The 27,986-nt window shown below is 45.5% G+C and overlaps 1 protein-coding gene across 2 annotated transcripts in view; it reads left to right on the top strand.

The window, feature by feature from the left end:
- LOC138666931 (oocyte zinc finger protein XlCOF22-like) overlaps positions 1–27,593 on the top strand; it is a 43,939-nt gene extending 16,346 nt beyond the window's left edge. For both annotated transcript variants that reach the window (XM_069755124.1, XM_069755125.1), the window contains one exon: positions 25,569–27,593. In XM_069755124.1, the coding sequence (XP_069611225.1) occupies positions 25,569–26,539 (971 nt within the window). In that variant the 3' untranslated portion in view covers positions 26,540–27,593. The remainder of the gene's footprint in view (positions 1–25,568) is intronic.
- The last annotated feature ends 393 nt before the right edge of the window (positions 27,594–27,986 follow it).

Raw genomic sequence — 27,986 nt, 5'->3', positions numbered from 1 at the left:
CCATCCTTACGGATGCAGAGCTTGGTGGGGAATCCCCAGCGGTAGAATATGCCTTTTTCCCTTAGGATTGTGGTATAGGGCATGAACGCCTTACGCAGGGCTAGGGTACCTGGCGATAAGTCAGGAAAGACAGTAGTGGACGCAAAACGTTCAGGCAGAGTTGGTTTGGCTCTCAGGGCCTGCAGAAACTCGTCCTTCATAACAAAGAAATGGATGCGGGCTAAAACATCTCTAGGGACCGAGGGGTCTAGTCCTGGGGGCTTAGGGATCCGGTGAATGCGGTCAATTATGATGCCTTCTTTAGTGTAAAGTGGGAGGACAGTAAGGATAAAATCTTGAAAGAAGGCTTTAAGATCCTCAGATCCAACCGATTCGGCGATGCCCCTGAGTTTGACATTATTCCTTCTAGATCTGTCTTCTAAATCTAGAGTTTTGGCATGTGTCCTTGTAGCAAGCAATTGCAGATTGTCATGAGCGTCCCACAGGTCATTATGGGAGGCCACCAGCTCAGCCATTTTATTTTCTAGGTGGTCAGTGCGGGCCCCTAGTTCCTCCACCTCTCCCCTGAGCTCAGACATCATGGAGCGCATATCCTCCTACAGGGAGGCTCGGAGATCCCCCAGCATGTCCCTGAGAAGCGACGCTGTGACCGGGGCGTCAGGAATATCGGCTGCTGCAGCGCTTGAGGCAGAGGACTGAGAGCCTCTGCGCGCTGCCCGGGAAGATCTGGGAGACAGCGGCGCCATCTTGGATTTCTGGGGCTGCTGCGGGGAGGCGGCAAAGAAATCCACTATGCGCCTGGACAGGTCACCGGAGCCGGACTTAGATTTCCCCATGTACTCACCGGCCGGTAAGGTTGCCGTGCAGGTAGTTTGGGGGAGGAAGGTGCCGTTCGTGTGCCGCTATGAGCCGCTTAATATGTCCTGGGTGCGGAGCTCCCGCGCTATGCGACCTGTGCCATCTGCAGCCAGGCCACGCCCCCCTATTATTATTATTTATTGTTATAGCGCCATTTATTCCATGGCGCTTTACATGTGAGGAGGGGTATACATAATAAAATCACTTGAAGAAAAATATTATGATGGTCCTCTAAGAGAAAGCGGAGGGTAATGATGCTGTTGGCTTCCTAGAATGGAATGAGCGAATGTGCTCCATGATACTCAGATTTCACTTGATTATCTGGGTGCCTGTTTCTCGGCAACACATGAGCCGATGCTTGATTTCAAACTATAATCACCACCCCGCGTGTGTGGCGCCTGTTAGGCTACTTTCACACTTCCGTCGGCACAGGGCCGTCGCAAACCGTCGGCCCGACGGACGTTGTGCAAAATAGTGCACAACGTGGGCAGCGGATGAAATTTTCAGACGCATTCGCTGCCCATTATGAGTTCCGGGGAGGAGGGGGCGGAGTTTCGGACGCGCATGCACAAAAAAAAAGGAGGGGGTCCATACGTCGCGATGCGTCAGTAATACAAGTCTATGTGCAAAAAACGCATCCTGCGGGCAACTTTGCAGGATGCGTTTTTTGCACAGAACGACGCATTGCAACGTCTTTATAAAGACGGAAGTGTGAAAGTAGCCAACACAGCCAACATAATGATAAACAGTCGCACTCAAAAAATCATATCTTTAGTAAAGAAAAAGATTTACAGTATTTCAATCACAAAATAGTGCAATTCACTGCAGTCAGCTCAAATGAGGAAGGCAAAGGTGCATATATTGTGATTCATAGTGTATTACGTCCTTTGTGGTACATTTTGTTATATAAAACTCCAAAAAAGTGTTACAATTTTTTTTCTGTATTCACTTACTCATCCATTGAGAATTCCGTGCTCTTGGGTATATTTCTGTGCCATATAACACTCCAAAAAGGGTAACAAAAAGGGTAACATTTTTTTTGTTTGATTAAATTACTTGCCCATAGAGTATGGGTTACATGCTCTGCGTTCCATTTATGTGATGTATATCACTCCAAAAAAGTGTTTGAAACATTTTCTTGATTCAATTAGTCATCCATACAGTGTAACTTGCTTAGTGGGTAACAAAGATGGCGGAACCACGTGAGGCTTCCGAGGGAGTGACCAGAGGTATGTTGGAGCCAGAGAAAGCTTGCGCAACAGCAGGGGTGTGCAGGAGCTGAATGCTTTCCTGGAACTACGAAGGAATAACCCAGGCGGCAGCCTTTACTGCTGGGATCTTGTGGACTGCAGTTGGGAGTGTCAGGATCAAGGAAGTGGTGAGCGGACTGTGGAACCTAGGGTAGTCAGAAGAGACAACGAGGCAAGCCAGGGCTACAAAAATGCTGTCTGGCCCACTAGCCATAAGGTACTGACAGTTGGCATCTCAGGCAAGGTCGCTGCGTACAACTGGCAGCGGAGATGGGAGTCCATAGAAGAGTTTAGGACCCTTCATCACATCTCATTCATCCAGTGGGCCAGTAGAGGTGGAACACTTGCCTTGAAGGCTAGAATAGCTGATTGCTGGAACCAGTTGTCACGTTCCTCGAAATGGAGGGGCAACATCGCTGGTATGCGGTGGGTGTGATCCCAGAAGGAAGGGAGAAGGATGAACCCTTCTTGAGGAATGAACGGGCCTGGGAGAAGCTCCTCAATGCTGCTCGAGACCACTCCCAAGAGATCGTACTGTCCTTGAGGTTCTCCACCTCTTATGATCACCCTGATCCTCCTTCCTCCCACCATTCCGAGTCCCCGGAGACAGCTAATCTCACACTTGAACACTCTGAAGAGCTGTTCACTTTTCCATTTATAGATTCAGGCCTCTCACCCAATCCACTTGAAGCGGGGCAAGAGGAGAACACATGTAGCGATGCACAAATATTTGAGCAGCCACGGTCACATGAAGGCAATTGTGGCAAAGTGTCCCCAGAGGTGGACGATGATGAGACACAATTTCCAGTAAGTCGGGAGGAGGACCAGGATGTGGAAGTGGAAGACGAGGTGGTGGATGATATAGTAACTGACCCAAGCTGGCAGGAGGACATGCAGAGCAAGGACAGCAGCACACAGGGGGAGGCATATCACCCTAACAGGCAGGAAGAAGCAGTGAGGTGGCCGCAGACAGAAGGCGGGCAACCGTTCCCCGTAACACCAACATGTCGGAAGTTGACAGTCCAACTTTTAGGTCTTCCCTAGTCTGTTTTTTTAAAGACTCCAAAAAGGTAATTTGCACCACCTGCCAGGCCAGCATCAGCAGGTGTAGCAAAACTACCAGCCTGACCACTACCAGCATGATCAGGCATGTGGCAGCAAAGCAACTGACTTTGTGGGCCGAACCCCAGGGTCCAGGAGCAGTGTCTGCGGGTGACAGCACTGCTTCTTCCGCTGTTGTGCTTGCAAGCCAATCCCGTGTCCATGGTGCATGCGAAGATGCCTCCTGCCCTGCACCTGTCATTGCACACACTCAACTAGCACCATCAGCAAGCACTTCCTTGTCCCAGCACAGCGTTCAGTTGTAAATACCACAGTCCTTGGAACACAAGCGCAAATACGCAGCCAATGCCCCAAAGGCAACACTACTAAATTCCCACATTTCACAACTGCTTGCGCTCAAAATGTTGCCTTTTAGGCTTGTGGAGACTGAAGCTTTCCGCAACCTGATGGCAGCCGTCCCTCGGTACTCTGTCTTTAGCCGCCACTTTTTCTCCCGGTGTGCCGTCCCCAGTATGTGTCGCACAACAATGCAGTTACTGGGAAAGTCCACTTAACCACGGACACGTGGACAGGTGCTTGTGGGCAGGGACAGTTCATCTCGCTGATGGCACACAGGTTAACATAGTGGAAGCCGGGACCCAGTCGGATCTTGGGATGGAACACCTCCTCCCGACGCCGAGGATTGCTGGCTCTAGGTAAATCAGTGTTGCCCCCACAGTCTATAGCTCCTGCACCTCATCCTTCTATTCAGGCTCAATCCAGAAATGACTACATCAATCCCAAGCTGGAAGCACTGCAGCACTGCCTCAGCCAAGTGGCAACAAGTTGTGCTGAAGCTAATATCCTTAGGTGACATACCGCACAGTGCTGAAGAGTTGTGGACATCTCTGAAAGAGCAGGCAGATCTGTGGGCAATCCTTCTGAACCTACAACCAGGCATGGTCATGTGTGACAATGGCCAGAACTTGGTGGCGGCTGTGAGGCGAACTCACATGTGTACCATGCCTAGCCCATGTGCTTTATAAATATAGCCGTAGGCACAACTATAGGTTGTAGTGCTCAAGTAGGTGCCCAAACCGTACAATATTAGAGATAAACTTGGCACACACGTAGTGAAATGCAGTGAAGATTTAATTAAATAAGGAGAGTACATACAGTAGACGTTTCAGTCAAAAATTAGACCTTCATCAATGTACCTCTCTTAGAGCATTTTAAGTTTTTTTGGGGTCACAAAGGGGTTAAACCCCACTTCTAGTAGAGAGTCAATTTAGAAAAGGCCAAACCCGGCGCAAAAGGAAGGACTGATGGACGCGGTATCCACCGCTCGTACGAGCATGTATTTCTATGCAGCTGCATGCTCCGGTCTTGAGTGCCGGTGACAGTGCTGGGTGTTGATGCGAGAGACTCGGACGAGTCTCTCGCATTATCACATCCGCAAGTGTGACTCCAGCCTTATAAAAATGAACAAGGGCTGGATTGGGCCAGACTTTTCAACACCACCAAATGATAGCAGCGTAACAAACTCAAAACCAGTGTCTTTTTTTGGGAGGTCTACACCCATGCGCCTCTTCACACCCACACATAGGTATACGCTTCCTGATGTTTCTACTTGCTGCTGTCCTCCTCATTCTCCTCATCCTCCACCACCATATCACCATGGTGACCGTGGTCTGTGATGCAACATCCACATAATTTTTTTTAAAGGGTGTTTTTGATGAAAGTAAAAACAAATGGTTATACAGTATGTTCATGCATACCCAACAGGGGTAAATGTTCTCAGCCCATACACTTAGTGCATGGGCATTACAAGTATAGGAGACCCGCTCCTTTCAATTGCGAACATTTTTTTTATGAGGTCCTCCTCCACGTCTCTTCCAAGGGGCATTGGAGTGCCTCCAAATTGTTGCCAGGCCTTGTATTCACTGCATAGGCAAACAGTATGTGAGAATCACTTCCTAATAATGGGAACATTGTTTTCAGGAGGCCCTCCTGTACGTCTCTTCAATGGGGAATTATGGTGCGTCCTAAAGGTACCGTTACACTTAACGATTTACCAACGATCATGAACAGCAATACGACCTGGCCGTGATCGTTGGTAAGTCGTTGTGTGGTCGCTGGGGAGCTGTCACACAGACAGCTCTCCAGCGACCAACGATGCCGAAGTCCCCGGGTAACCAGGGTAAACATCGGGTTACTAAGCGCCGGCCGGAAAGCAGAGCGGTGACATCACCGCTGTGCTCTGCTTTACGGCCGGCCGGCGCTGACACTGGGGGACGCAGGGAAGCTGACGCTGGGGAACGTGACAGGAATGTAAGTATGCAGTGTTTTTTTTTTTTTACTTTTACAATGATAACCAGGGTAAACAGCGCGCTTAGTAACCCGATGTTTACCCTAGTTACCAGTGAAGACATCGCTGAATCGGCGTCACACACGCCGATTCAGCGTTGTCAGCGGGTGATCCAGCGACGAAATAAACTCCTGATCATTCCCCAGCAACCAACGATCTCCCAGCAGGGGCCTGATCGTTGGTCGCTGTCACGCATAACGATTTCGTTAACGATATCGTTGCTACGTCACAAAAAGCAACGATATCGTTAACGATATCGTTATGTGTGACGGTACCTTAAGTTTTGGCAGTTCTTGCATTCACTGCATAGGCAAACAGTATGGACGCCCCACCCCCTGTTGGAACCCCCAGTATGGAGTGGGTTGCTTTCCCACAGAACTTCCATCCCCTGGTATCTCTTGACCAGTCCGACCAGTTCATCGACATTCCGGGGATCACCCTGAGCAACCCAAGTCTGTTAGGGCCTCAGCAGGGAGTGCACAAATCGGTCCATCACCACCCGTTCTACCATCTGCTCAGGCATAGAGGACTCTGGCTGCAGCCACTACTGGACCAGGTGTAACTGGTCAAACATTTAGGAGCGCGATGGTTTGTTCTGGTGATATGCCCAATGGTGAACCCGCTGTGTCCTGAGAGTCATTGTTACCCCCAAGCATGCAAGAATCTGTTTTTAGCTTGCCATTCTCTATAGCATCCTGAAAAGCTAAATCATAGTATGCTTTCTGGGGTTCCCCCATCAAGTATGGTGCCAGCTCCTTCTCCCACTGCTCTGGCAGGAATTTCTCCCTCTCGGCAACCCTTTCAAACACTGTCAGGAAAGCCTCAACATTGCAATTCTCCATTGTAGATTCATCAGCCTCAACAATGCAGTTCTCCACTGCACATTGTTCAGCTTCAACAATGCAATTCTCCACTGCAGGTTCTTCAGCTTCAATATTGCAATTCTCCACTGCAGGTTCTTCTGCCTCAACACTGCAATTCTCCACTGCAAGTTCTTCAGCTTCAACATTGAAATTCTCCACTGCAGGTTCTTCAGCCTCAAAACTGCAATTCACTGCAGGTTCTTCAGCCTCCACATCATCCCTGGGAGTAATTTTCTGCAAAGCCTGTTTTACCGCCTTCCTGATAAGCGCGTCATCAGCCGGACCTGGGGTTTGGGTGCTCGTCCTGCCTCGGATGGCGGTCACCCGAAGCTGCATCTTGCAGCTGCTGGTCCTGCTTGCTCTGTTGGATCTGTTGTAACAACAGCCTGTTGGTTTCTTGCTGCTGCTGCGATTGGACCAGGTGTTTCAGCAGGTCCTCCATGTTGTCTGATGATGTTTGCGACAGACTTGACATGCAGTCCTTCTTGTAGCAGTCTCATGTCTCTGCTGGGAAGCCTGTTTATATTCTCCACCAATTGTAGGGGTTGTACTCGCTCAGGTACGACGGAAGGAAAACAGGAGGCATGTTCCTTTAAAAGGTTCATGTGGGTTTATTTCTTCATAAACACCAGAAACACAAACAGAAAATAAATAACCTTTAGCTCAAGCAAAACAAAGTACAAATGTCCATAGCAGGGCTCTGCTCCTCCTGTGGGCACACAGGCTGGAGTAATGTCCAGTAGTTCAGGCTCGTTCTGGAGCCTCACACACACAGGAGGCCTTCTACCTCCCAATACACAGATTATGTGCTAAACAACAGGCTCCATTCATGGGCGGACATACCGCCGGTTCAACCTGTGCAACTGCAGCGGGGCCCGGAGCAGGAGGGGGCCCTTGAAGGACCGAGAAAGCAGGGCGGTGAATGACAGCTAACAGGAGAAGCAGGGGGCCGCTCTGCTGCACGCACATGATATGAAGTTCAAAGGGGCCCCCCTGCTGACCTCACCTGTTAAGGTACCGTCACACTTAGCGACGCTGCAGCGATACCGACAACGATCCGGATCGCTGCAGCATCGCTGTTTGGTCGCTGGAGAGCTGTCACACAGACCGCTCTCCAGCGACCAACGATCCCGAGGTCCCCGGTAACCAGGGTAAACATCGGGTAACTAAGCGCAGGGCCGCGCTTAGTAACCCGATGTTTACCCTGGTTACCATCGTAAAAAACAAACAGTACATACTTACATTCAGCTGTCTGTCCCTTGCCGTCTGTTTGCTGCACTGACTGCTGGCCGCAAAGTGAAAGCAGAGCACAGCCACAGCGGTGAGTCACCGCTGTGTGACTCACCGCTGTGCTGTGCTTTCACTTTCACTTTGCGGCCAGCAGTCAGTGCAGGAAATAGACGGCAAGGGACAGACAGCTGAATGTAAGTATGTACTGTTTGTTTTTTTACGATGGTAACCAGGGTAAACATCGGGTTACTAAGCGCGGCCCTGCGCTTAGTTACCCGATGTTTACCCTGGTTACCAGTGAAGACATCGCTGAATCGGTGTCACACACACAGATTCAGCGATGTCTGCGGGGAGTCCAGCGACGAAATAAAGTTCTGGACTTTCTTCCCCGACCAGCGACAGCACAGCAGGGGCCTGATCGCTGCTGCCTGTCACACTGGACGATATCGCTAGCGAGGACGCTGCAACGTCACGGATCGCTAGCGATATCGTCTAGTGTGACAGTACCTTTAGTATTCATTATGCTGCTGTCCGGCAGTCACTGGTGCGGTGGCCATGGTGACGGCAGACGCTGGAATAGAGGAGCGAGGGAGGGGGAGGGGGAGTGTCTGTGAGTCACTGAAGCTTCCGCTCTGTTTGTGAGTCCCTGTGCTGCTGCTGTGCGCACACTCAGTGATCCCTCAGGACTGGGATACATGAGAATGGGGGGAGAGGGGCTGAGGAGGGATCACTAGGTTAGGAAGGAGAAGGGTCGGGTACTAAAATGATCCACTATATAGGGGGGATGGGATGGCGATCCCCTGGTGCAATGTCTAAGATTACATGGAGTGCACAGTGACAATTGTGCATCGTTACCTCAGGGATGTCTGTGCTCTGGAGTCCGCAGCTTGGAGCGGGAAGCTGCTGCAGACTCAGTGCAGAGGACGAGTGTGGACCAGGCTGACAGGATCTTTGCTGCCTGGTGGAAACGTTGTAAGTATACAGTTTTGTTTTGAAAAAATAAAGAAACAACAATTTCTATATGAACCATGTTGGGAGTAGTGATCAATAGTCATAAGCGAGCATGTTTGGATAAGGCGTTATCTGAGCATGCTCAAGTGCTAATGGAGCATCTTCGGCGTGGTCTTATAATATGTCCGAGTCTCCGCTGCTGCACGATTCGTGGCTTTTTTGACATCCGCAACACAAGCAGAAATGATTCCCTGTTTGTTACGCAAAACCCCTGCATGTGTGGAAGCGGTGGGGAGTCGAAAATAAATATTATTCAAGCACGCCAAAAACACTCCGCACACAAGCATGTTCAGATAATGCCTTATCTGGGCACGTTCACTCTTCACTAAAGCCGGAGACCTAAGGAAAGTGACATATCTTCATATTCAGTGCACAGTGCCCCGCTAGTGACAGCACCAGCCTGGTCTTTGTCCGCTGCAATCTCTTTCACATAGACCATAAGGGTGTGTTTCCACATGGCGGATTTGCTGCGGATTGGACACTGCGTTCATCCACAGCGGCAGATGTTACAGCATAGTGGGGGATTTTATGAAATTCCATCCCCACTATGCGTACAAATACGCAGGTGGCAGACCTGTGTGTATGCACATGCAGCGTGGTATATGTATCTAAAGTGTATGTATGTACGGTATATGTGGGTGTGTGTATGTACGGTATATCGGTATATGTATGTAAGGTGTATGTATGTACGGTATATGTATGTGTATCTGTGAATGTATGGTATATGTATGTACGGTGTGTGTATGTATGTACGGTATATGTATGTGTGTATGTACGGTATATCGGTATATGTATGTAAGGTGTATGTGTATGTACGGTATATGCATGTGTATCTGTGTGTATGTATGGTATATCGGTATATGTACAGTATGTAAGTTGTATGTACGGTATACCGTATGTATGTGCATCTGTGTATGTATGTACGGTATGTGTATGTACGGTGTGTGTATGTATGTACGGTATATGTATGTAAAGTGTATGTATGTACAGTATATGTATGAGTATCTGTGTGTATGTACGGTATATGTATGTACGATGCATACGTGATCCATCGGATCGTGGCTAACTTGCTGATCACTGGGCATTTGGCCACTGCCCCCCAGAGATTCGGAGAACAGGGCTCATCCTAGATGGAGCAAAGTTGTGCATGCTCGGCCTCAGCTCTATTCATTATCTATAGAGCTGGTCAGCTATTTCCATCGGTTCCATAGACAATGAATAGAACAGATACCAGACATATAATGTAATATATATACAGTGGGGCAAAAAAGTATTTAGTCAGTCAGCAATAGTGCAAGTTCCACCACTTAAAAAGATGAGAGACGTCTGTAATTTACATCATAGGTAGACCTCAACTATGGGAGACAAACTGAGAAAAAAAAATCCAGAAAATCACATTGTCTGTTTTTTTTAACATTTTATTTGCATATTATGGTGGAAAATAAGTATTTGGTCAGAAACAAACAATCAAGATTTCTGGCTCTCACAGACCTGTAACTTCTTCTTTAAGAGTCTCCTCTTTCCTCCACTCATTACCTGTAGTAATGGCACCTGTTTAAACTTGTTATCAGTATAAAAAGACACCTGTGCACACCCTCAAACAGTCTGACTCCAAACTCCACTATGGTGAAGACAAAAGAGCTGTCAAAGGACACCAGAAACAAAATTGTAGCCCTGCACCAGGCTGGGAAGACTGAATCTGCAATAGCCAACCAGCTTGGAGTGAAGAAATCAACAGTAGGAGCAATAATTAGAAAATGGAAGACATACAAGACCACTGATAATCTCCCTCAATCTGGGGCTCCACGCAAAATCCCACCCCGTGGGGTCAGAATAATCACAAGAACGGTGAGCAAAAATCCCAGAACCACGCGGGGGGACCTAGTGAATGAACTGCAGAGAGCTGGGACCAATGTAACAAGGCCTACCATAAGTAACACACTACGCCACCATGGACTCAGATCCTGCAGTGCCAGACGTGTCCCACTGCTTAAGCCAGTACATGTCCGGGCCCGTCTGAAGTTTGCTAGAGAGCATTTGGATGATCCAGAGGAGTTTTGGGAGAATGTCCTATGGTCTGATGAAACCAAACTGGAATTGTTTGGTAGAAACACAACTTGTCGTGTTTGGAGGAAAAAGAATACTGAGTTGCATCCATCAAACACCATACCTACTGTAAAGCATGGTGGTGGAAGCATCATGTTTTGGGGCTGTTTCTCTGCAAAGGGGCCAGGACGACTGATCCGGGTACATGAAAGAATGAATGGGGCCATGTATCGTGATATTTTGAGTGCAAACCTCCTTCCATCAGCAAGGGCATTGAAGATGAAATGTGGCTGGGTCTTTCAACATGACAATGATCCAAAGCACACCACCAGGGCAACGAAGGAGTGGCTTCGTAAGAAGCATTTCAAGGTCCTGGAGTGGCCTAGCCAGTCTCCAGATCTCAACCCTATAGAAAACCTTTGGAGGGAGTTGAAAGTCCGTGTTGCTAAGCGAAAAGCCAAAAACATCACTGCTCTAGAGGAGATCTGCATGGAGGAATGGGCCAACATACCAACAACAGTGTGTGGCAACCTTGTGAAGACTTACAGAAAACGTTTGACCTCTGTCATTGCCAACAAAGGATATATTGCAAAGTATTGAGATGAAATTTTGTTTCTGACCAAATACTTATTTTCCACCATAATATGCAAATAAAATGTTAAAAAAACAGACAATGTGATTTTCTGGATTTTTTTTTCTCAGTTTGTCTCCCATAGTTGAGGTCTACCTATGATGTAAATTACAGACGCCTCTCATCTTTTTAAGTGGTGGAACTTGCACTATTGCTGACTGACTAAATACTTTTTTGCCCCACTGTACATGGTCGGGCTCTGCCGTTTTCAGCAGTTATCACATAAGCAAGAGGATAGGCTTTGTGCACTTGCTGTCATGTGCCAACTAGCGTGTCAGCCATGTCTGCAGTGCTCTATTCATTGACATAGCCGACCCTAGTTGTCACTTGGCTGCAAGTCTGACTGCGCTGAAACCAGCAGAACCAAATGATAATCAATAGAGATTATATATATATATATATATATATATATATATATATATATATATATATATATATATATATATATATATATATATATATATATTTATTACCCACACATACCGTATACTGTGTGTGTGTGTATATACATATATACAGTGGGGCAAAAAAGTATTTAGTCAGTCAGCAATAGTGCAAGTTCCACCACTTAAAAAGATGAGAGGCGTCTGTAATTTACATCATAGGTAGACCTCAACTATGGGAGACAAACTGAGAAAAAAAAATCCAGAAAATCACATTGTCTGTTTTTTTAACATTTTATTTGCATAATATGGTGGAAAATAAGTATTTGGTCAGAAACAAAATTTCATCTCAATACTTTGTAATATATCCTTTGTTGGCAATGACAGAGGTCAAACGTTTTCTCTAAGTCTTCACAAGGTTGCCACACACTGTTGTTGGTATGTTGGCCCATTCCTCCATGCAGATCTCCTCTAGAGCAGTGATGTTTTTGGCTTTTCACTTGGCAACACGGACTTTCAACTCCCTCCAAAGGTTTTCTATAGGGTTGAGATCTGGAGACTGGCTAGGCCACTCCAGGACCTTGAAATGCTTCTTACAAAGCCACTCCTTCGTTGCCCTGGCGGTGTGCTTTGGATCATTGTCATGTTGAAAGACCCAGCCACGTTTCATCTTCAATGCCCTTGCTGATGGAAGGAGGTTTGCACTCAAAATCTCACGATACATGGCCCCATTCATTCTTTCATGTACCCGGATCAGTCGTCCTGGCCCCTTTGCAGAGAAACAGCCCCAAAGCATGATGTTTCCACCACCATGCTTTACAGTAGGTATGGTGTTTGATGGATGCAACTCAGTATTCTTTTTCCTCCAAACACGACAAGTTGTGTTTCTACCAAACAGTTCCAGTTTGGTTTCATCAGACCATAGGACATTCTCCCAAAACTCCTCTGGATCATCCAAATGCTCTCTAGCAAACTTCAGACGGGCCCGGACATGTACTGGCTTAAGCAATGGGACACATCTGGCACTGCAGGATCTGAGTCCATGGTGGCGTAGTGTGTTACTTATGGTAGGCCTTGTTACATTGGTCCCAGCTCTCTGCAGTTCATTCACTAGGTCCCCCCGCGTGGTTCTGGGATTTTTGCTCACCGTTCTTGTGATCATTCTGACCCCACGGGGTGGGATTTTGCGTGGAGCCCCAGATCGAGGGAGATTATCAGTGGTCTTGTATGTCTTCCATTTTCTAATTATTGCTCCCACTGTTGATTTCTTCACTCCAAGCTGGTTGGCTATTGCAGATTCAGTCTTCCCAGCCTGGTGCAGGGCTACAATTTTGTTTCTGGTGTCCTTTGACAGCTCTTTGGTCTTCACCATAGTGGAGTTTGGAGTCAGACTGTTTGAGGGTGTGCACAGGTGTCTTTTTATACTGATAACAAGTTTAAACAGGTGCCATTACTACAGGTAATGAGTGGAGGAAAGAGGAGACTCTTAAAGAAGAAGTTACAGGTCTGTGAGAGCCAGAAATCTTGATTGTTTGTTTCTGACCAAATACTTATTTTCCACCATAATATGCAAATAAAATGTTAAAAAAACAGACAATGTGATTTTCTGGATATTTTTTTCGCAGTTTGTCTCCCATAGTTGAGGTCTACCTATGATGTAAATTACAGACGCCTCTCATCTTTTTAAGTGGTGGAACTTGCACTATTGCTGACTGACTAAATACTTTTTTGCCCCACTGTATATACAGTGCCTACACGTAGTATTCAACCCCCTGCAGATTTAGCAGGTTTAATAAGATGCAAATAAGTTAGAGCCTTCAAACTTCAAACAAGAGCAGGATTTATTAACAGATGCATAAATCTTACAAACCAAAAAGTTTTGTTGCTCAGTTAAATTTTTATAAATTTTAAACATAAAAGTGTGGGTCAATTATTATTCAACCCCTAGGTTTAATATTTTGTGGAATAACCTTTGTTTGCAATTACAGCTAATAATCGTCTTTTATAAGACCTGATCAGGCCGGCACAGGTCTCTGGAGTTATCTTGGCCCACTCCTCCATGCAGATCTTCTCCAAGTTATCTAGGTTCTTTGGGTGTCTCATGTGGACTTTAATCTTGAGCTCCTTCCACAAGTTTTCAATTGGGTTAAGGTCAGGAGACTGACTAGGCCACTGCAACACCTTGATTTTTTGCCTCTTGAACCAGGCCTTGGTTTTCTTGGCTGTGTGCTTTGGGTTGTTGTCTTGTTGGAAGATGAAATGACGACCCATCTTAAGATCCTTGATGGAGGAGCGGAGGTTCTTGGCCAAAATCTCCAGGTAGGCCGTGCTATCCATCTTCCCATGGATGCGGACCAGATGGCCAGGCCCCTTGGCTGAGAAACAGCCCCACAGCATGATGCTGCCACCACCATGCTTGACTGTAGGGATGGTATTCTTGGGGTCGTATGCAGTGCCATCCAGTCTCCAAACGTCACGTGTGTGGTTGGCACCAAAGATCTCAATCTTGGTCTCATCAGACCAGAGAACCTTGAACCAGTCAGTCTCAGAGTCAGTCTCAGAGTCCTCCAAGTGATCATGAGCAAACTGTAGACGAGCCTTGACATGACGCTTTGAAAGTAAAGGTACCTTACGGGCTCGTCTGGAACGGAGACCATTGCGGTGGAGTACGTTACTTATGGTATTGACTGAAACCAATGTCCCCACTGCCATGAGATCTTCCCGGAGCTCCTTCCTTGTTGTCCTTGGGTTAGTCTTGACTCTTCGGACAAGCCTGGCCTCGGCACAGGAGGAAACTTTCAAAGGCTGTCCAGGCCGTGGAAGGCTAACAGTAGTTCCATAAGCCTTCCACTTCCGGATGATTCTCCCAACAGTGGAGACAGGTAGGCCCAACTCCTTGGAAAGGGTTTTGTACCCCTTGCCAGCCTTATGACCCTCCACGATCTTGTCTCTGATGGCCTTGGAATGCTCCTTTGTCTTTCCCATGTTGACCATGTATGAGTGCTGTTCACAAGTTTGGGGAGGGTCTTAAATAGTCAGAAAAGGCTGGAAAAAGAGATAATTAATCCAAACATGTGAAGCTCATTGTTCTTTGTGCCTGAACTACTTCTTAATACTTTAGGGGAACCAAACAGAATTCTGGTGGGTTGAGGGGTTGAATAATAAATGACCCTCTGAAAAGACTTTTCACAATTTAAAAAAAAAAAAAAGAAAGAAATAACATTCTTTTTTACTGCAGTGCATTTCACACTTCCAGGCTGATCTACAGTCCAAATGTCACAATGCCAAGTTAATTCCAAATGTGTAAACCTGCTAAATCTGCAGGGGGTCGAATACTACTTGTAGGCACTATGTGTATATATATATATATATATATATATATATATATATATATATATATATATATATATATATATATATATATATATATATATATATATATATATATATATATATATATATTGTAGCGTGGCTAAAGGTCATGTGATTAATGGACGGTATGTATCGCAGAGGTGGGTGGCCCTGTGATGGAAGCCTGGGTATGTTTTGCTCAAGCAGATCTACTGCTGAGAGATTTGTTTACATTGGGTAGGCTTCCAGGTGACTGGAGAGATGGGTGGGTTCAGTCACCTACAAACCCACCCTAAGAGGCGTGTTTGAATACCTAAGATGGTTTTGTGTTGAAGGACCTGTGGTGATGTCACACTCACCTGACTGGCCATGTGACAGGTATCTGGGTGTGGTTACACTTATGTAAAGAGGTGTGTGTAGCCCATGTGGTGAGAGTGTTTGGGAGTCTGTCAATGTGGACAGACTTCCATGTGTCCTGGCTGGACACTGCAGAGTGGCCTGTGTGTTGGACGGTTCCAAGTGGGGACAGACGTCCTGAACAGCACACAGAGACCATATTTAGGCTGGAGAGCCTACGTACTGGACATAGCACAGCCTGTGTGCCCACAGGCCTGAGAAGAGCAGAGCCTTTCTATGGACTTTTATGCTATGTCGGCCTGATGTACGGACTGTTTTCCTTTCTGTTCCTGTCTTGCTGGTTTATGGAGCAAATAAACCCACATGGACATTAAAGAGAATGTGCCTCCTGTTTCCTCCTACGCACCTGAGCGGGTACAACGTTACAATATATATATTTATATTAGATGGTGGCCCGATTCTAACACAGACTAAACCAGACAGAAGGGCCCGCAAACAACAAGCAACTGAAAGCCACCGCAGGAAGGCCTGGCCGAGCATCAAAAAGGAGGAAACAGAGTCTTGTGATGTCCATGAGTTCAAGACTTCAGGCAGTCATTGCCAACAAAGGGTTTTCAACCAAGTACTAGAAATGAACATTTTATATAAAATTATTGAATCTGTCCAAATACTTTAGGTCCCTTTAAAAACAGGGTGGCACATGTTAAGGAGCTGAAACTCCTAAACCCTTCATCCAATTTTAATGTGGATACCTTCAAATGAAAGCTGAAAGTCTGAACTTCAACTGCATCTGAATTGTTTTGTTTAAAATTCATTGTGGTAATGTCTATAACCAAAATTAGAAAAATGTTGTCTCTGTCCAAATATATTTGGACCTAACTGTATTTTTTAGAGCTATGGGGAGGCCCAAATAGAACTTTTGCTATGTGGCCCTGTGATTGCTATGTAGTGCCCTGCTTGCAGGTGGATAATGAGGGAAATCTGCCTTGAGTCACACTACCGTAGATTACAGATGAATGCTATGCGATAAAATAATTGCATAGCACTCGGACCAGTATTCCTCTATGGGGCAGCTCCCATCACCATATTTTTTCTCAGCCGTTTTCAGTGTGGGAGTGAAATCGCAGCATGCTGCGATTGTCACGGATACTCGGCCGAGTCTCGGCTCACTCGCACCCATATAAGCCTATAGGTGTGAGTGAGACAACGCACATCACTCAGATATCATCCGAGTGCTGTGCGATATACGCTGACCCCGGCAATGGAGGAGATGGAGAAAGTCATTTCTCCGCCTCCTCCGCAGCTGTGCTCCGATTCTCTCTGTGCGAGAGGCTCGGAGCACAGACGCATGACACCGGGCTCCTGCTCGCAGCAGAGCAGGAGACGGGGGTCATTAGCATATCGCATCCGATGCCATACGCTCATCTGACGCCGGCCTACGCAGCATACCGGGCAGGGAGGGGGGCCCAGACACATTTCTTGCACAGGGGCCCCAGGCTGTTAGTGTCCACCCCTGCCTCCATTATATAGGCTGTAACCACACAAAGGGGTGAGGTATGCGGGTAGCCAAACCCGCCCATCTCTCATAGCTACCTGGACCCAGGTGCAACTAATGAACCTCTTGGTGCTTTCATGCACTAGAGAAACACTCCGGCCTACATCAGAGACAAGTCATCTCTGTGATACATACCTCCCATCGACTATGCGACCCTTAGCCACACTACAGAACATTGTTTTATGAAGCCCTCCTCCACATCTCTTGCAAGGGGTATTGGGGTGCTTCCCAATTTTTGGCAGCCTTTGCATTCACTGCATAGGCAAACAGTATGGGGGACCCACTTGCTAATAATGGGAACATTGTTTTCAGGAAGCCCTCCTGTACGGTCTCTTCAAAGGGGTATTATGGTGCTTCTAAATTTTGGCCAGGCCTTGCATTCACTGCATAGGCAACCAGTATTGGAGACCCACTTCCTAATAATGGGAACATTGTTTTTAGGAGGCCCTCCTGTATGTCTCGTCAAAGGGGTATTGGGGTGCGTCCTAATTTTTGGAAGCCCTGCCACTCACTGCATAGGCAATAACAGTATTGGAGACCTACTGTTTAATAATGGGAACAACAAAGCATAGCTGGCTGATTAATCTCTAAGAATAGTAAAGGCCATCTGATTGCCCTACAAAAATTGGCTTTGTGACGTTCATAGTCCCTCCATAAATGAAACAAGATGAGATGTGTCTGATGATGTGTCACACACCACATGGCCAGCTAAGGTTGTGAAATGTTACAATGACATTTCCCAGTGAATACATTTGTTATGGTTGAAAGCAATGCTAAAGTTCAAAAATGCATTAAAAGCTCTACTTGTGAACATAGTCCAAGGTGTGGAGGAGCATTTTTGGTTTTGGTTATTTATTTTGCCTTATATACAAGTCATTACCCTGGAAAGGATGTTCCTTAATATTTTTCCCAGGAAAATCCATTTTGGTTTAGTGTTTGTATGCTTTATTGTGAGTCTGTAAAAGTGGCGTAAGACTCTAACAACATTGTTCACAGCAGTGATGGGAGTCAGAAATGGGAGTCATTTGAGCACTGTTCCTATCGATTTCCCCAATTTCTAGTCCCTCTAAAGACCGAGGGACGCTGGAAAAATGCTCAAGTTTCCCATAGACTTACACTTGGTTCGTTGCTCGGGTCGAGCACCCTAGCATTCCAGTTTTCTCGACCCGATCAATGAACACCCGAGCATTTTAGTGCTCGCCCATCACTACAGAGGACTGAACCAGAGGAGAACAAGCTTGTATCTAGCACCTTTCTGGCAGAGATGATATTGCTAGATTGATTTGTAGAAGCCATGTTGCTTTTCAAAAGTCTTTGAGCCACTAATAATGTGGAAACCTGTTTTTCCACTTACAGATGATGAACCTGAGTGGGGACTCTTTTCAGATGACTGGAGTTTTTATTGGTATTATTTTTGCCTACAATACAGTTTGGTGGCTTTTTATTCAATATTTAGGAAGCACTGTGAACAACAGTTAAGCACCACAATCTACTCTTGCATCTTATGAGGTTTTCTATTAGCCTATGAACTGTCATTGTCTTGGTACATCAATATTTTCACAACACTCTCCTTCACTATCCCCAAACCCCAGCACCCTCTAACCAAGTAATAATCTTTCCTTCCTTTCCTTCCCTCTTGCCTCCACACTTGACCTCCTCCGCTGACCTGCTCCTCAACCTCGGATCTCTCCTAATAAAACACAAAACAAGCCACCCACTCTCCTTCTCCCACCTGCTCTTTCTCTCTCTGCTTCTCCTCACTGCTGGTGACATATTTCCCAATCCTGGACCACCACATCTCATACCTCCCATTATTACCTCCTTCTATCGCTCCCAACCCAATATAAACACCCAAAATCATGCCCACCTCAAATCCGTGCCCTTGACGCCCACCACTCTGCTCCCTCTCTCTGAATCACTCTGGATTGCCCGCTCCGTCTGCAATAAACTCCACGTGATTCACGACCTCTTTACGTCTCGTAGTCTTTCAATCCTGGGCCTCACCGAAACATGGCTGACACCCTCTGACACAGCCTCCCCTGCTGCATTATGTTACAGCGGCCTCCACTTCACCCACACTCCTCGCCCTGGTGACAGACATGGTGGAGGAGTGGGCCTTCTCCTTTCTTCCAACTATACCTTTAACCCAATCCCACCTCTACTCTCCCTTATCCTCCCCTTTTTGAAGTCCACTCTGTCTGCATCTACTCTCCCTCCAACCTCCAAGTGGCCGTCATATACCGACCTCCGGGCCCGACCACTGCTTTTATTGACCAATTCTCCACCTGGCTTCTTCACTTTTTCTCTGCTGACATTTCCACCATCATCATGGGTGACTTCAACATCCCCATTGACACCCACAAGTCTGCAGCCTCCAAACTCCTGTCCCTTACTTCATCTTTTGGACTTACTCAGTGGTCCTCCTCAGCCACTCACACAGAGAGACACACATTAGACCTGGTCTTCACCTGTTTCTGCTCCCTATCTAACTTGACAACCTCCCCTCTCCTTCTCTCTGACCACCATCTACTCACTTTCTCATCACTGTTCTTCACACCTGTCACCCATGTCCAGCAACATGTGCACCCACGCAGAAAGCTCGCACATCTAGACACTCCCACACTCTCTGACTCTATTCCACCGCTGTCCTCCCTATCTTCACTCCACGACACAGACACTGCCACTAGTTTCTACAATGCCACTCTGGCATCAGCCAATAATAATAATAATGGAACCAGGCGCACTATTATGCAAAGACAATCATGGGAGGTGCAAAAGCCAGTAATAAAAACAAATAATGATGCCAAAAAGAAGAAATGCACTACTGTAAGGCATGCACACTACATCAAAATAATAAAATATAATGTTATTGACCCACAATTACTGAAGCAGAAAATATAAAACACATATAGCTCCTAATAAATATTTATCCAATGCACCCTGGGATATCAATCATCCGGACATGTCAAAATTTGGACGATCCCTAATATGCCCTAAAAGGGACCAAATAAGGAGGAAAAAACTCAGTGTTGGAGAACCAGCACAGAGCATCCATACAATTAGGGTAAATGTAAGAAACCCCCAAAAACCTGGGTTTATACTATGAGCGTTGTGAGTAACGGATCAGTCAAATAGGATTGATAATGATAACCAATGACTGATAAGCCACTGAAGGAATAATGGCCAAAAATGGCCAAATGTACCAGAAAAGACACTCACAGCAGGAAAGCCCAGAAAAGATGAGCCAGGCAGGAACGTGCAAACAGCAGGGTATATGCGTGTGGGACCCCGAAATGACCCAATGGCATTAGCCATTGACTCGGTCACCCCTGTCATGCATAGGCATAGCAGAGTGCGATGAATCCATGGACAACCTTGGCATAATCACATCACAAAAAAGCTTCGGCAAGTATCCAGAATTGCAGAACGGCATTGGAAGAAAACTCATTCACAAGATGATTTCACTACACTCAACCATGCAACTCTCGCATTCAAATCAGCTTTCACCTCTGCTAAACAGGCCTACTTTACATTACTCATATCATCCTTGGGCTACGTTCACATTTGCATTGTGCGATGTTGCGTCGGATACGCAACGCACAATGCAAACAAAAACGCACCAAAACGCATGCTAAAACGCATAGTTTTGCGACACATGCGTCCTTTTTTGCCGAATTTTGGACGCAAAAAAAATGCAACTTGCTGCGTCCTCTGCGCCCTAACGCTTGCGGCAAAAAAAACACATGCGTCACAAAACGCAGCACAACGCATGTCCATGCGCCCCCATGTTAAATATAGGGGAGTATGACGCATGCGTCGTCGCGGTTGCGCCCAACGCAACGCAAATGTGAACGTAGCCTTATCTCACTACCCCAAACAGTTGTTCAACACTTTTAACTCCCTCCTCCACCCACCACTGCCCCCTCCGACTTCCCTAATCTCTGCCGAGTACTTTGCCACACACTTCAAAAATAAGATAGACCAACCAAGGCAAATCTTTATTGTTCAACCACAACAACCCCTTTGTATGCCAGACCAATACCCTAACCACATAAGTTCCCTCTCCAAAATCACTGAAGGCCAGTTTGCTCATCTTCTCTCCAAATCACACCTCACCACTTGTGCACTTAGAATCATAGAATGTTAGAGTTGGAAGGGACCTCTTGGGTCATCTGGTCCAACCCCCTGCTCAAAGCAGGATTCACTAAATCATCGCAGACGGGTGTCTGTCCAGCCTCTGTTTGAAGATTTCCATTGAAGGAGCACTCGCCATGGTAGGTGGAGCCGCATATTCATCACTGTAATGAGCGGTACCACATGACCGCTCACACAGGACAAGCTGCCGGCGCTGAGAGGAGACATTGCGGGAGCTGGGTGAGTATTTCTCTGCAAGCGGGTGGGTGCGGGGGGGGGGGGGGGGAGGGGTGCTACACGGGAGGTGACCCCAAACTTTATTTTTAACAAAAAAAACTTGATCTTTCATCCCTTCTCTCCTGCAAGCGCTACTTTCAGCCGAGCAGGACAGAAGGGATGAATGCCGGCTTCATCACCACACGCAGGGGACAGCGCTTAACTGTAGTGCTGTTTCTCCTGCTGCGGTACGTGCACACGGAGGAGAGTGCACGCTGTTCTCCGTGTGCGGGACGCTTTGCTGCCAGAGAAAAGCGGACATGTCTCCGTGTTTTGCACACGGACACACGGTCCGTGAAAACACTCAGGCATGTGCATAGACACTACCTGTGTCACTGTCTCCGGTATGTGAGAAAACTGGCCTAAATCATTGATAAAGATGTAGAACAATACAGGGCCCAGGACAGAGCCCTGTGGTGCCCCATTCGAGACATTCTTCCAACAGGATGTGCAGCCATTTACAACCAATCTGTTGGTCCGATCACTAAGCCAGTTATGAATCCACCTAACAGTTGCCTTGCCCATTCCATACATAGTCATTTTTTCAATATGAATTGTGTGAGATACTTTGTCAAATGCTTTGCTGAAGTCAAAATATACTATATCTACAGCATTTCCCTAATCCACCCAGTCAGTGATTCTGTCATAGAAGGAAATTAAGTTAGTCTGACATGACTTATTAGTTACAAACTCATGCTGACTGTTTAATCACTTAATTCTTATCCAGGTACTTACATACATGTTTAATATTTTGTTCAAAGATCTTTCCTGGTATAGAAGTCAGACTCACCGGCCTATAGTTCCCTGGGCTCACCTTCTTCCCCTTTTTGAAGATAGGAACAATATTTGCTCATCTCCAGTCTTCTGGGACTTCTCCTGTTCTCCAAGAATTTTCAAAGATTATGGAGAGTGGTTCAAAAATGTCTTCTGCTATCTCCTTCAGTACTCTGAGGTGTAATTCATCTGGACCCGAAGACTTGAATTCATTTATGTTAGCTAAATGTTTCCTCACTATCTTTCTGTTTAGAGATATTCTGGATTCTTCCATTCCCTTAATAGGACAGTGAAAATCAGTTGATGTTACATTTTCTTTCTGAGAGAAAATCGATGCAAAATAGCAATTTCAGTTCGGCCTTCTCAACATCCTTTCTTACCATTTCATCATTTTCATCCTGTAGCATCTTTGACTTTTCTTTTACTTTTGACATATCCCTAAAATTCTTTTTTATTGCTTTTGGCATCTCTTGAAAGCCTTAATTCATTGTCAGCTTTAGAAATCTCATTTGTGCCCTGCAGGTTCTGCATACAGCATTATATTCTTCTTTAGATATAACTCCCTCTTTCCATTTGATAAATATTTCTTTCTTCCTTTTTAGCATGTGTTTAAGTTCTGTGTTCATCCATCCTGGTATCCTCAGGCTGGGTTCACATTGCGTTAATGGCGTCCGTTAGACGGACTACGTTACAACGCGGCATAACGCGGTGGTAACGTAGTCCCTAACGCCGCCATTAACTCCTATGTCGGACGCATCGCTAGCGCATGCCCACAATGGGCGTGCGCTAGCGATGTGCCGTCATTGAGTGATGGACCCCGAGACGCGGGCTGCAGCATTTCCGGGTCCGTCACTGCTAGCGCAGATAGAGCTAGCAGATTCTCTTTCTGAGTCCCTTAAAATCTGCCTTCCTGAAATCTAACTTTGACATCTGAGTCTTCACAGTTCTTTCTCCTCTAGTTATCCAAAATTCTAAAATAGCATGGTCGCTACTGCCTAGGCTCCCAGCCACTCTTACCTCCTCAACCATTTCCTCCCTGTTTATAAGGATTAGATCCAAGGTAGCAGATCCCCTTGTTGTGTCCCCTACCTTTTGGAAGATAAAGTTGTCAGCAGGAGAAGATAAGAATTTGCTTGACCTGTTAGTTTTGCCTGAGAGAGATTCCCAACAAATGTCTGAATAGTTAAAATCTCCCATGACAACTATGTCATATTTTTTGGAAAGCTTGGCCATTTGATGCATAAAGAGTTCATCCATATCTTCAGCTTGCACAGGCGGCCTGTAGTAAATGCCTACAATTCCGTTGTTCTCTCCTTGTATTCTTACCCAAACTGTTTCCACAGAACTCCCAGTCTCTGAAGCTTCCAATCTCTATGCAGATATACGCTTTTCTAACATACAATGCGACACCTCTTCCTTGTTTATCAAGTCTGCTTCTTGCAAATAAGTTGTATCCTTCTAGCCTTGTATTCCAATCGTGTATAGTCCCACCAAGTTTCAGTGATTCCAATGACATATTTCTTTTCCTGCGTTAGTAGTTCCAATTCTCCTTGTTTTTGCCCATGTTTTGTGCATTCGTATAGAAACATTTCAGTTTGTGATTGGTTTCTCTTTCTCCAATATTTTTGTTATTTAGATATTCTTGTCTTTGTTCTTCCCTTCCACTTCTAATAGCAGAGTTCTACCGCATCCCACCTCCTCCCCAACCTCACCACTACAACTTATCCCATCCATAACCCATCTCTTCATTCTACAACTAACTTCTGGTACCATCCCCTCTGCTTTAAAACATGCCACAATCACACCTATCCTCAAAAAGCCTTCCCTTGACCCGAGCGCTATGTTCACCTATCGCCCCATATATTTGCTCCCATTTATTTCCAAACTCCTTGAGCAGCACATCTATGCTGAACTTTCCTTTCACCTTGTAGGTTATCGAAGAACGAGTTAGATGCAATCTGGCTTCCATCCCCACCATTCCACTGAGACTGCCCTGTCCAAACTTAAGACTTGCTTACAGCCAAAGCTAACAGACAGTGCTCTATACTCCTCCTTCTAGACATGTCCTCTGCCTTCTACACAGTTGACCACTGCCTCCTACTACAGATCCTCTCTTCCTTTGGTGTCAAAGACCTTGCCCTATCCTGGATCTCCTCATACCTTACCAACTGCACATTTAGCATTTCCAACTCCCATACTACCTCTTCATCTCGCCCCCTCTCTGTTGGTGTCCCTCAAGGGTCTGTCCTAGGACCCTTTCTTTTCTCAATCTATACCCTTGGCCTGGGGCAACTCATAAAGTCATATGGCTTCCTGTTCCATCCATATGCTATTGACACTCAGATCTACCTCTCTGGCCCTGATGTCACCTCTCTGCTTTCCAGAATCCCAGAGAGTCTATCAGCCATATCCTCCTTCTCCTCTCGCTTTCTCAAACTCATTGTGGACAAATCTGAACTAATTATTTTTCCTCCATCTAACACACCTTTCCTACCTGATCTATCTATCACAATAAATGAATTCACACTTTCCCCTGTCCCGGTAATCCACTGCCTCAGAGTAACCCTTGACTCTGCCCTGTCCTTCAAACCGCATATCCAATCTCTCGCCACCTCCTGTTGCCTCCAGAATCCGTCCTTTCCTCAACCCTCACTCTACCAAAATGCTTTTGCATGCCCTAATCCTCTCCGGCCTCGACTACTGCAACATCCTCCTTTGTGGCTTACCTTCTAACACACTCGCACGTCCTCATCTCTGCTGCCCGACTAATTAATCTCCTTTGTACATTCCTGCTTCCCCTCTTTGCAAATCCCTTCACTGGCTCTCAATTTCTCAGCATATCCAGTTTAAACTACTAACACTGACCTACAAAGCCATCCATAACCTTACTCCTTCGTATATTTCTGAACTAATCTCTCAATATCTGCCCTCACGTAATCTCCGGTCCTCCCAAGACCTCCTTCTCTCCTCCACTCTTATTTGCTCCTCACCCAATCGCCTCCAAGACTTCTCAAGAATATCCCCCATCATCTGGAATTCTGTGCCCCAATAGGTCCGGTTATCCACCACATTTGGATCCTTCAAACAAAACCTGAAACCCATCTCTTCATAAAAGCTTACAACCTGTAGTGACCACACGGCCACCTCAACACCATCGGAGCTACTGCAACCCCCTACCTACTGTCACCTTCCTCATAATCCTGTAGAATGTAAGCCCGCAAGGGCAGGGTCCTCTCCTCTCTGTACCAGTCTGCCATTGTTAGTTTTGTTTACTGTTAGTGATATTTGTATTTTGATGCAACCGCACCATGGAATTAATGGTGCTATAAAAATAAATAATAATAATTTGCTATTTTTACAGACAATTTAAGTAGAAATGTTCAAAAATATAAGTCAAGGATATTTTATTCAAAATTAATAATTGATTTTGTTCTTGGCAGATGACTGTACCAGATCAGAGGGACAGCCAACATCTTCAATTTTTAAATCAGATGATCTTGAGATTCCACAGGATACAATTAAAGTGACTGCCATTACTCCAGATATACCATCATCCCTTCACAGTGATGATGTCTCATCTGATCCTTTCAAACAGGTCATATCTTCTGATTCATTACACACTACTAAGGAAAATCTAAGTCACAAAATAAGCATTAAAAAACTAACTGCTCATAAAGCAAAAAATTCATTTTCAGGTTTAGAATATGGAAATAGTTTTCCTTTTGAAAAATCTTTTCTTAAACATCAAAAAAATCATACAGTAGAGAATAACTATTCTTGTTCCAAGTGTGGGAAATGTTTTAACAAGAAATCAAATCTGGTTGATCACCAAAGAATTCACACAGGGGAGAAGCCATTTTCATGTTCAGAATGTGGGAAATCTTTTAACAAAAAATACAGTTTGGTTATTCACCAGAGAACTCACACAGGGGAGAAGCCATTTTCATGTTCAGAATGTGGGAAATGTTTTACAGATACATCACATCTTATCAAACATCAGAGAACTCACACAGGGGAGAAGCCTTTTTCATGTTTAGAATGTGGAAAATGTTTTACAGTAAAATCATGGCTTATCGAACATCAGCGAACCCACACAGGAGAGAAGCCTTTTTCATGTTCAGAATGTGGGAAATGTTTTAACCGGAAAACGCATCTTGATAGACACCAAAGAACTCACACAGGGGTGAAACCATTTGTATGTTTAGAATGTGGGAAATCTTTTGCAGCTAAATCAAATCTTGATTCACATCAGAGAACTCACACAGGTGTGAAGCCATTTTTATGTTCAGAATGTGGGAAATCTTTTGCAGCAAAATCGACTCTTGATACACATCGGAGAACTCACACAGAGGAGAAGCTTTTTTATGTTCAGACTGTTGGAAATGATTTAACTGACAACAACTCCTTGTGATTCCTCATGCTTGGCCTCGTTAAAATTAATACGCTCATCTCCGCTTCCGTGCCAGCGCTGTTTCAGCAGTGTCGGGACTCACATACCCGAGGCTCACGTGAGGTTGTTACATCACATAAGCCCTGCTCTCAATCAGTGCTGGCTGTACTGTCCCCGTCTTTGGATGTATTGAATATCAACTGGCAGCCAGGGCTGCGGCTGCTTTCTGACAAACTCATGATTTTCGATTTGTCCGAAGGTGGGGGATGGTGACGCCAGTGCTGATTTGGGGGTAGGTTTCACATGATGAAACAACCTCACATGAACCCCGGGAAGGCAGGTGCCGACACTGCTGGAAAATGCCACACAGAGAAAATCAATTACCATACCTGGAGTGTGAAAAATGAATTACTGGAAAATCATATTTTATTGACCGTCAAAAATAACTCAGACTGGGAGAAACAATATATGTTATTGACAAATTGTACAAAAAGATATAACAGACAGTCGTATAATTGAATGAGAACGGGAGATTACTTTACAACTTACCATAGTTTTTTAACTATAAGACACTGTTATAAAAAAAACATTAAAATCCATACAGTAATACCTGCCTATAAGCCCCAAATCAGTAGTGGTCAGATCGCTGACTCCAGCCAAGTCATGTTTACTATCTATATGGAAAGGTAAAATTGCGATAAAAAACATAGCGGCGATCTTGAACTTCTTCAGTCTTCAGGAGTGAAACTTTTGTTAATGTTGGGAATTTTATAAAATCCTGAAGGGCTGAGAACATCCCACCACCCGGCCCACGTGAGGTCATCAAGGAGGGGTGTGTGGGTGTAACTTAGGTGCTGATAAAAGGTCAAGGTTAATTATGATCTGGGTTCATGCAGAAAGATATATATCTGTGTATGTACGATCCCGTTCACTGGACGTTCCCAATCGCAGTGCTCTCCTTCACTAATCCAAATCATCTCTGTGATTACCATAGTAAGTTTCCTGTTTTAATGTTGTTTATTTCATGCTCTGCATATGATGTATTGTTTAACCCCTTTATAAAATCTTTTTTATAAATCATATAAATTTTTCTACATACAACAAAAGACAACACCCATCCAACCCCCCCACCCTCCCCCTCCCTCCTTGTTCCGGACCACATAGCAATTAGCAAGTATCTTATTATATTAAGCAACATATTTAATCTGAATACGGCAATCTGTGCACTCATGTGAAATTAAACATTATGAAAGATAAGTCCCAAGTCTCCAACTTCTTTAGTTTTCACCTGAAACAGGAAGGACATTATGGAAACAGATTTATATGCTTCACTCCAAGGACCTTAATTAGACATATGTAGCTCAAGACAAGTAATATCATATATACTCGTGTATAAGCCAAATTTTATTACCCAGCACCACCAAGTAGGGACATATTATCCATGTATCGCACAGACAGAGGTCTGTTG

This window comes from Ranitomeya imitator, chromosome 2, assembly GCF_032444005.1.
Source record: "Ranitomeya imitator isolate aRanImi1 chromosome 2, aRanImi1.pri, whole genome shotgun sequence".
In the NCBI taxonomy this organism is placed as follows: Eukaryota; Metazoa; Chordata; class Amphibia; order Anura; family Dendrobatidae; genus Ranitomeya; species Ranitomeya imitator.
Note: the sequence above shows the minus strand (reverse complement) of the source record. Positions and strands in the feature narration are given on the sequence as shown.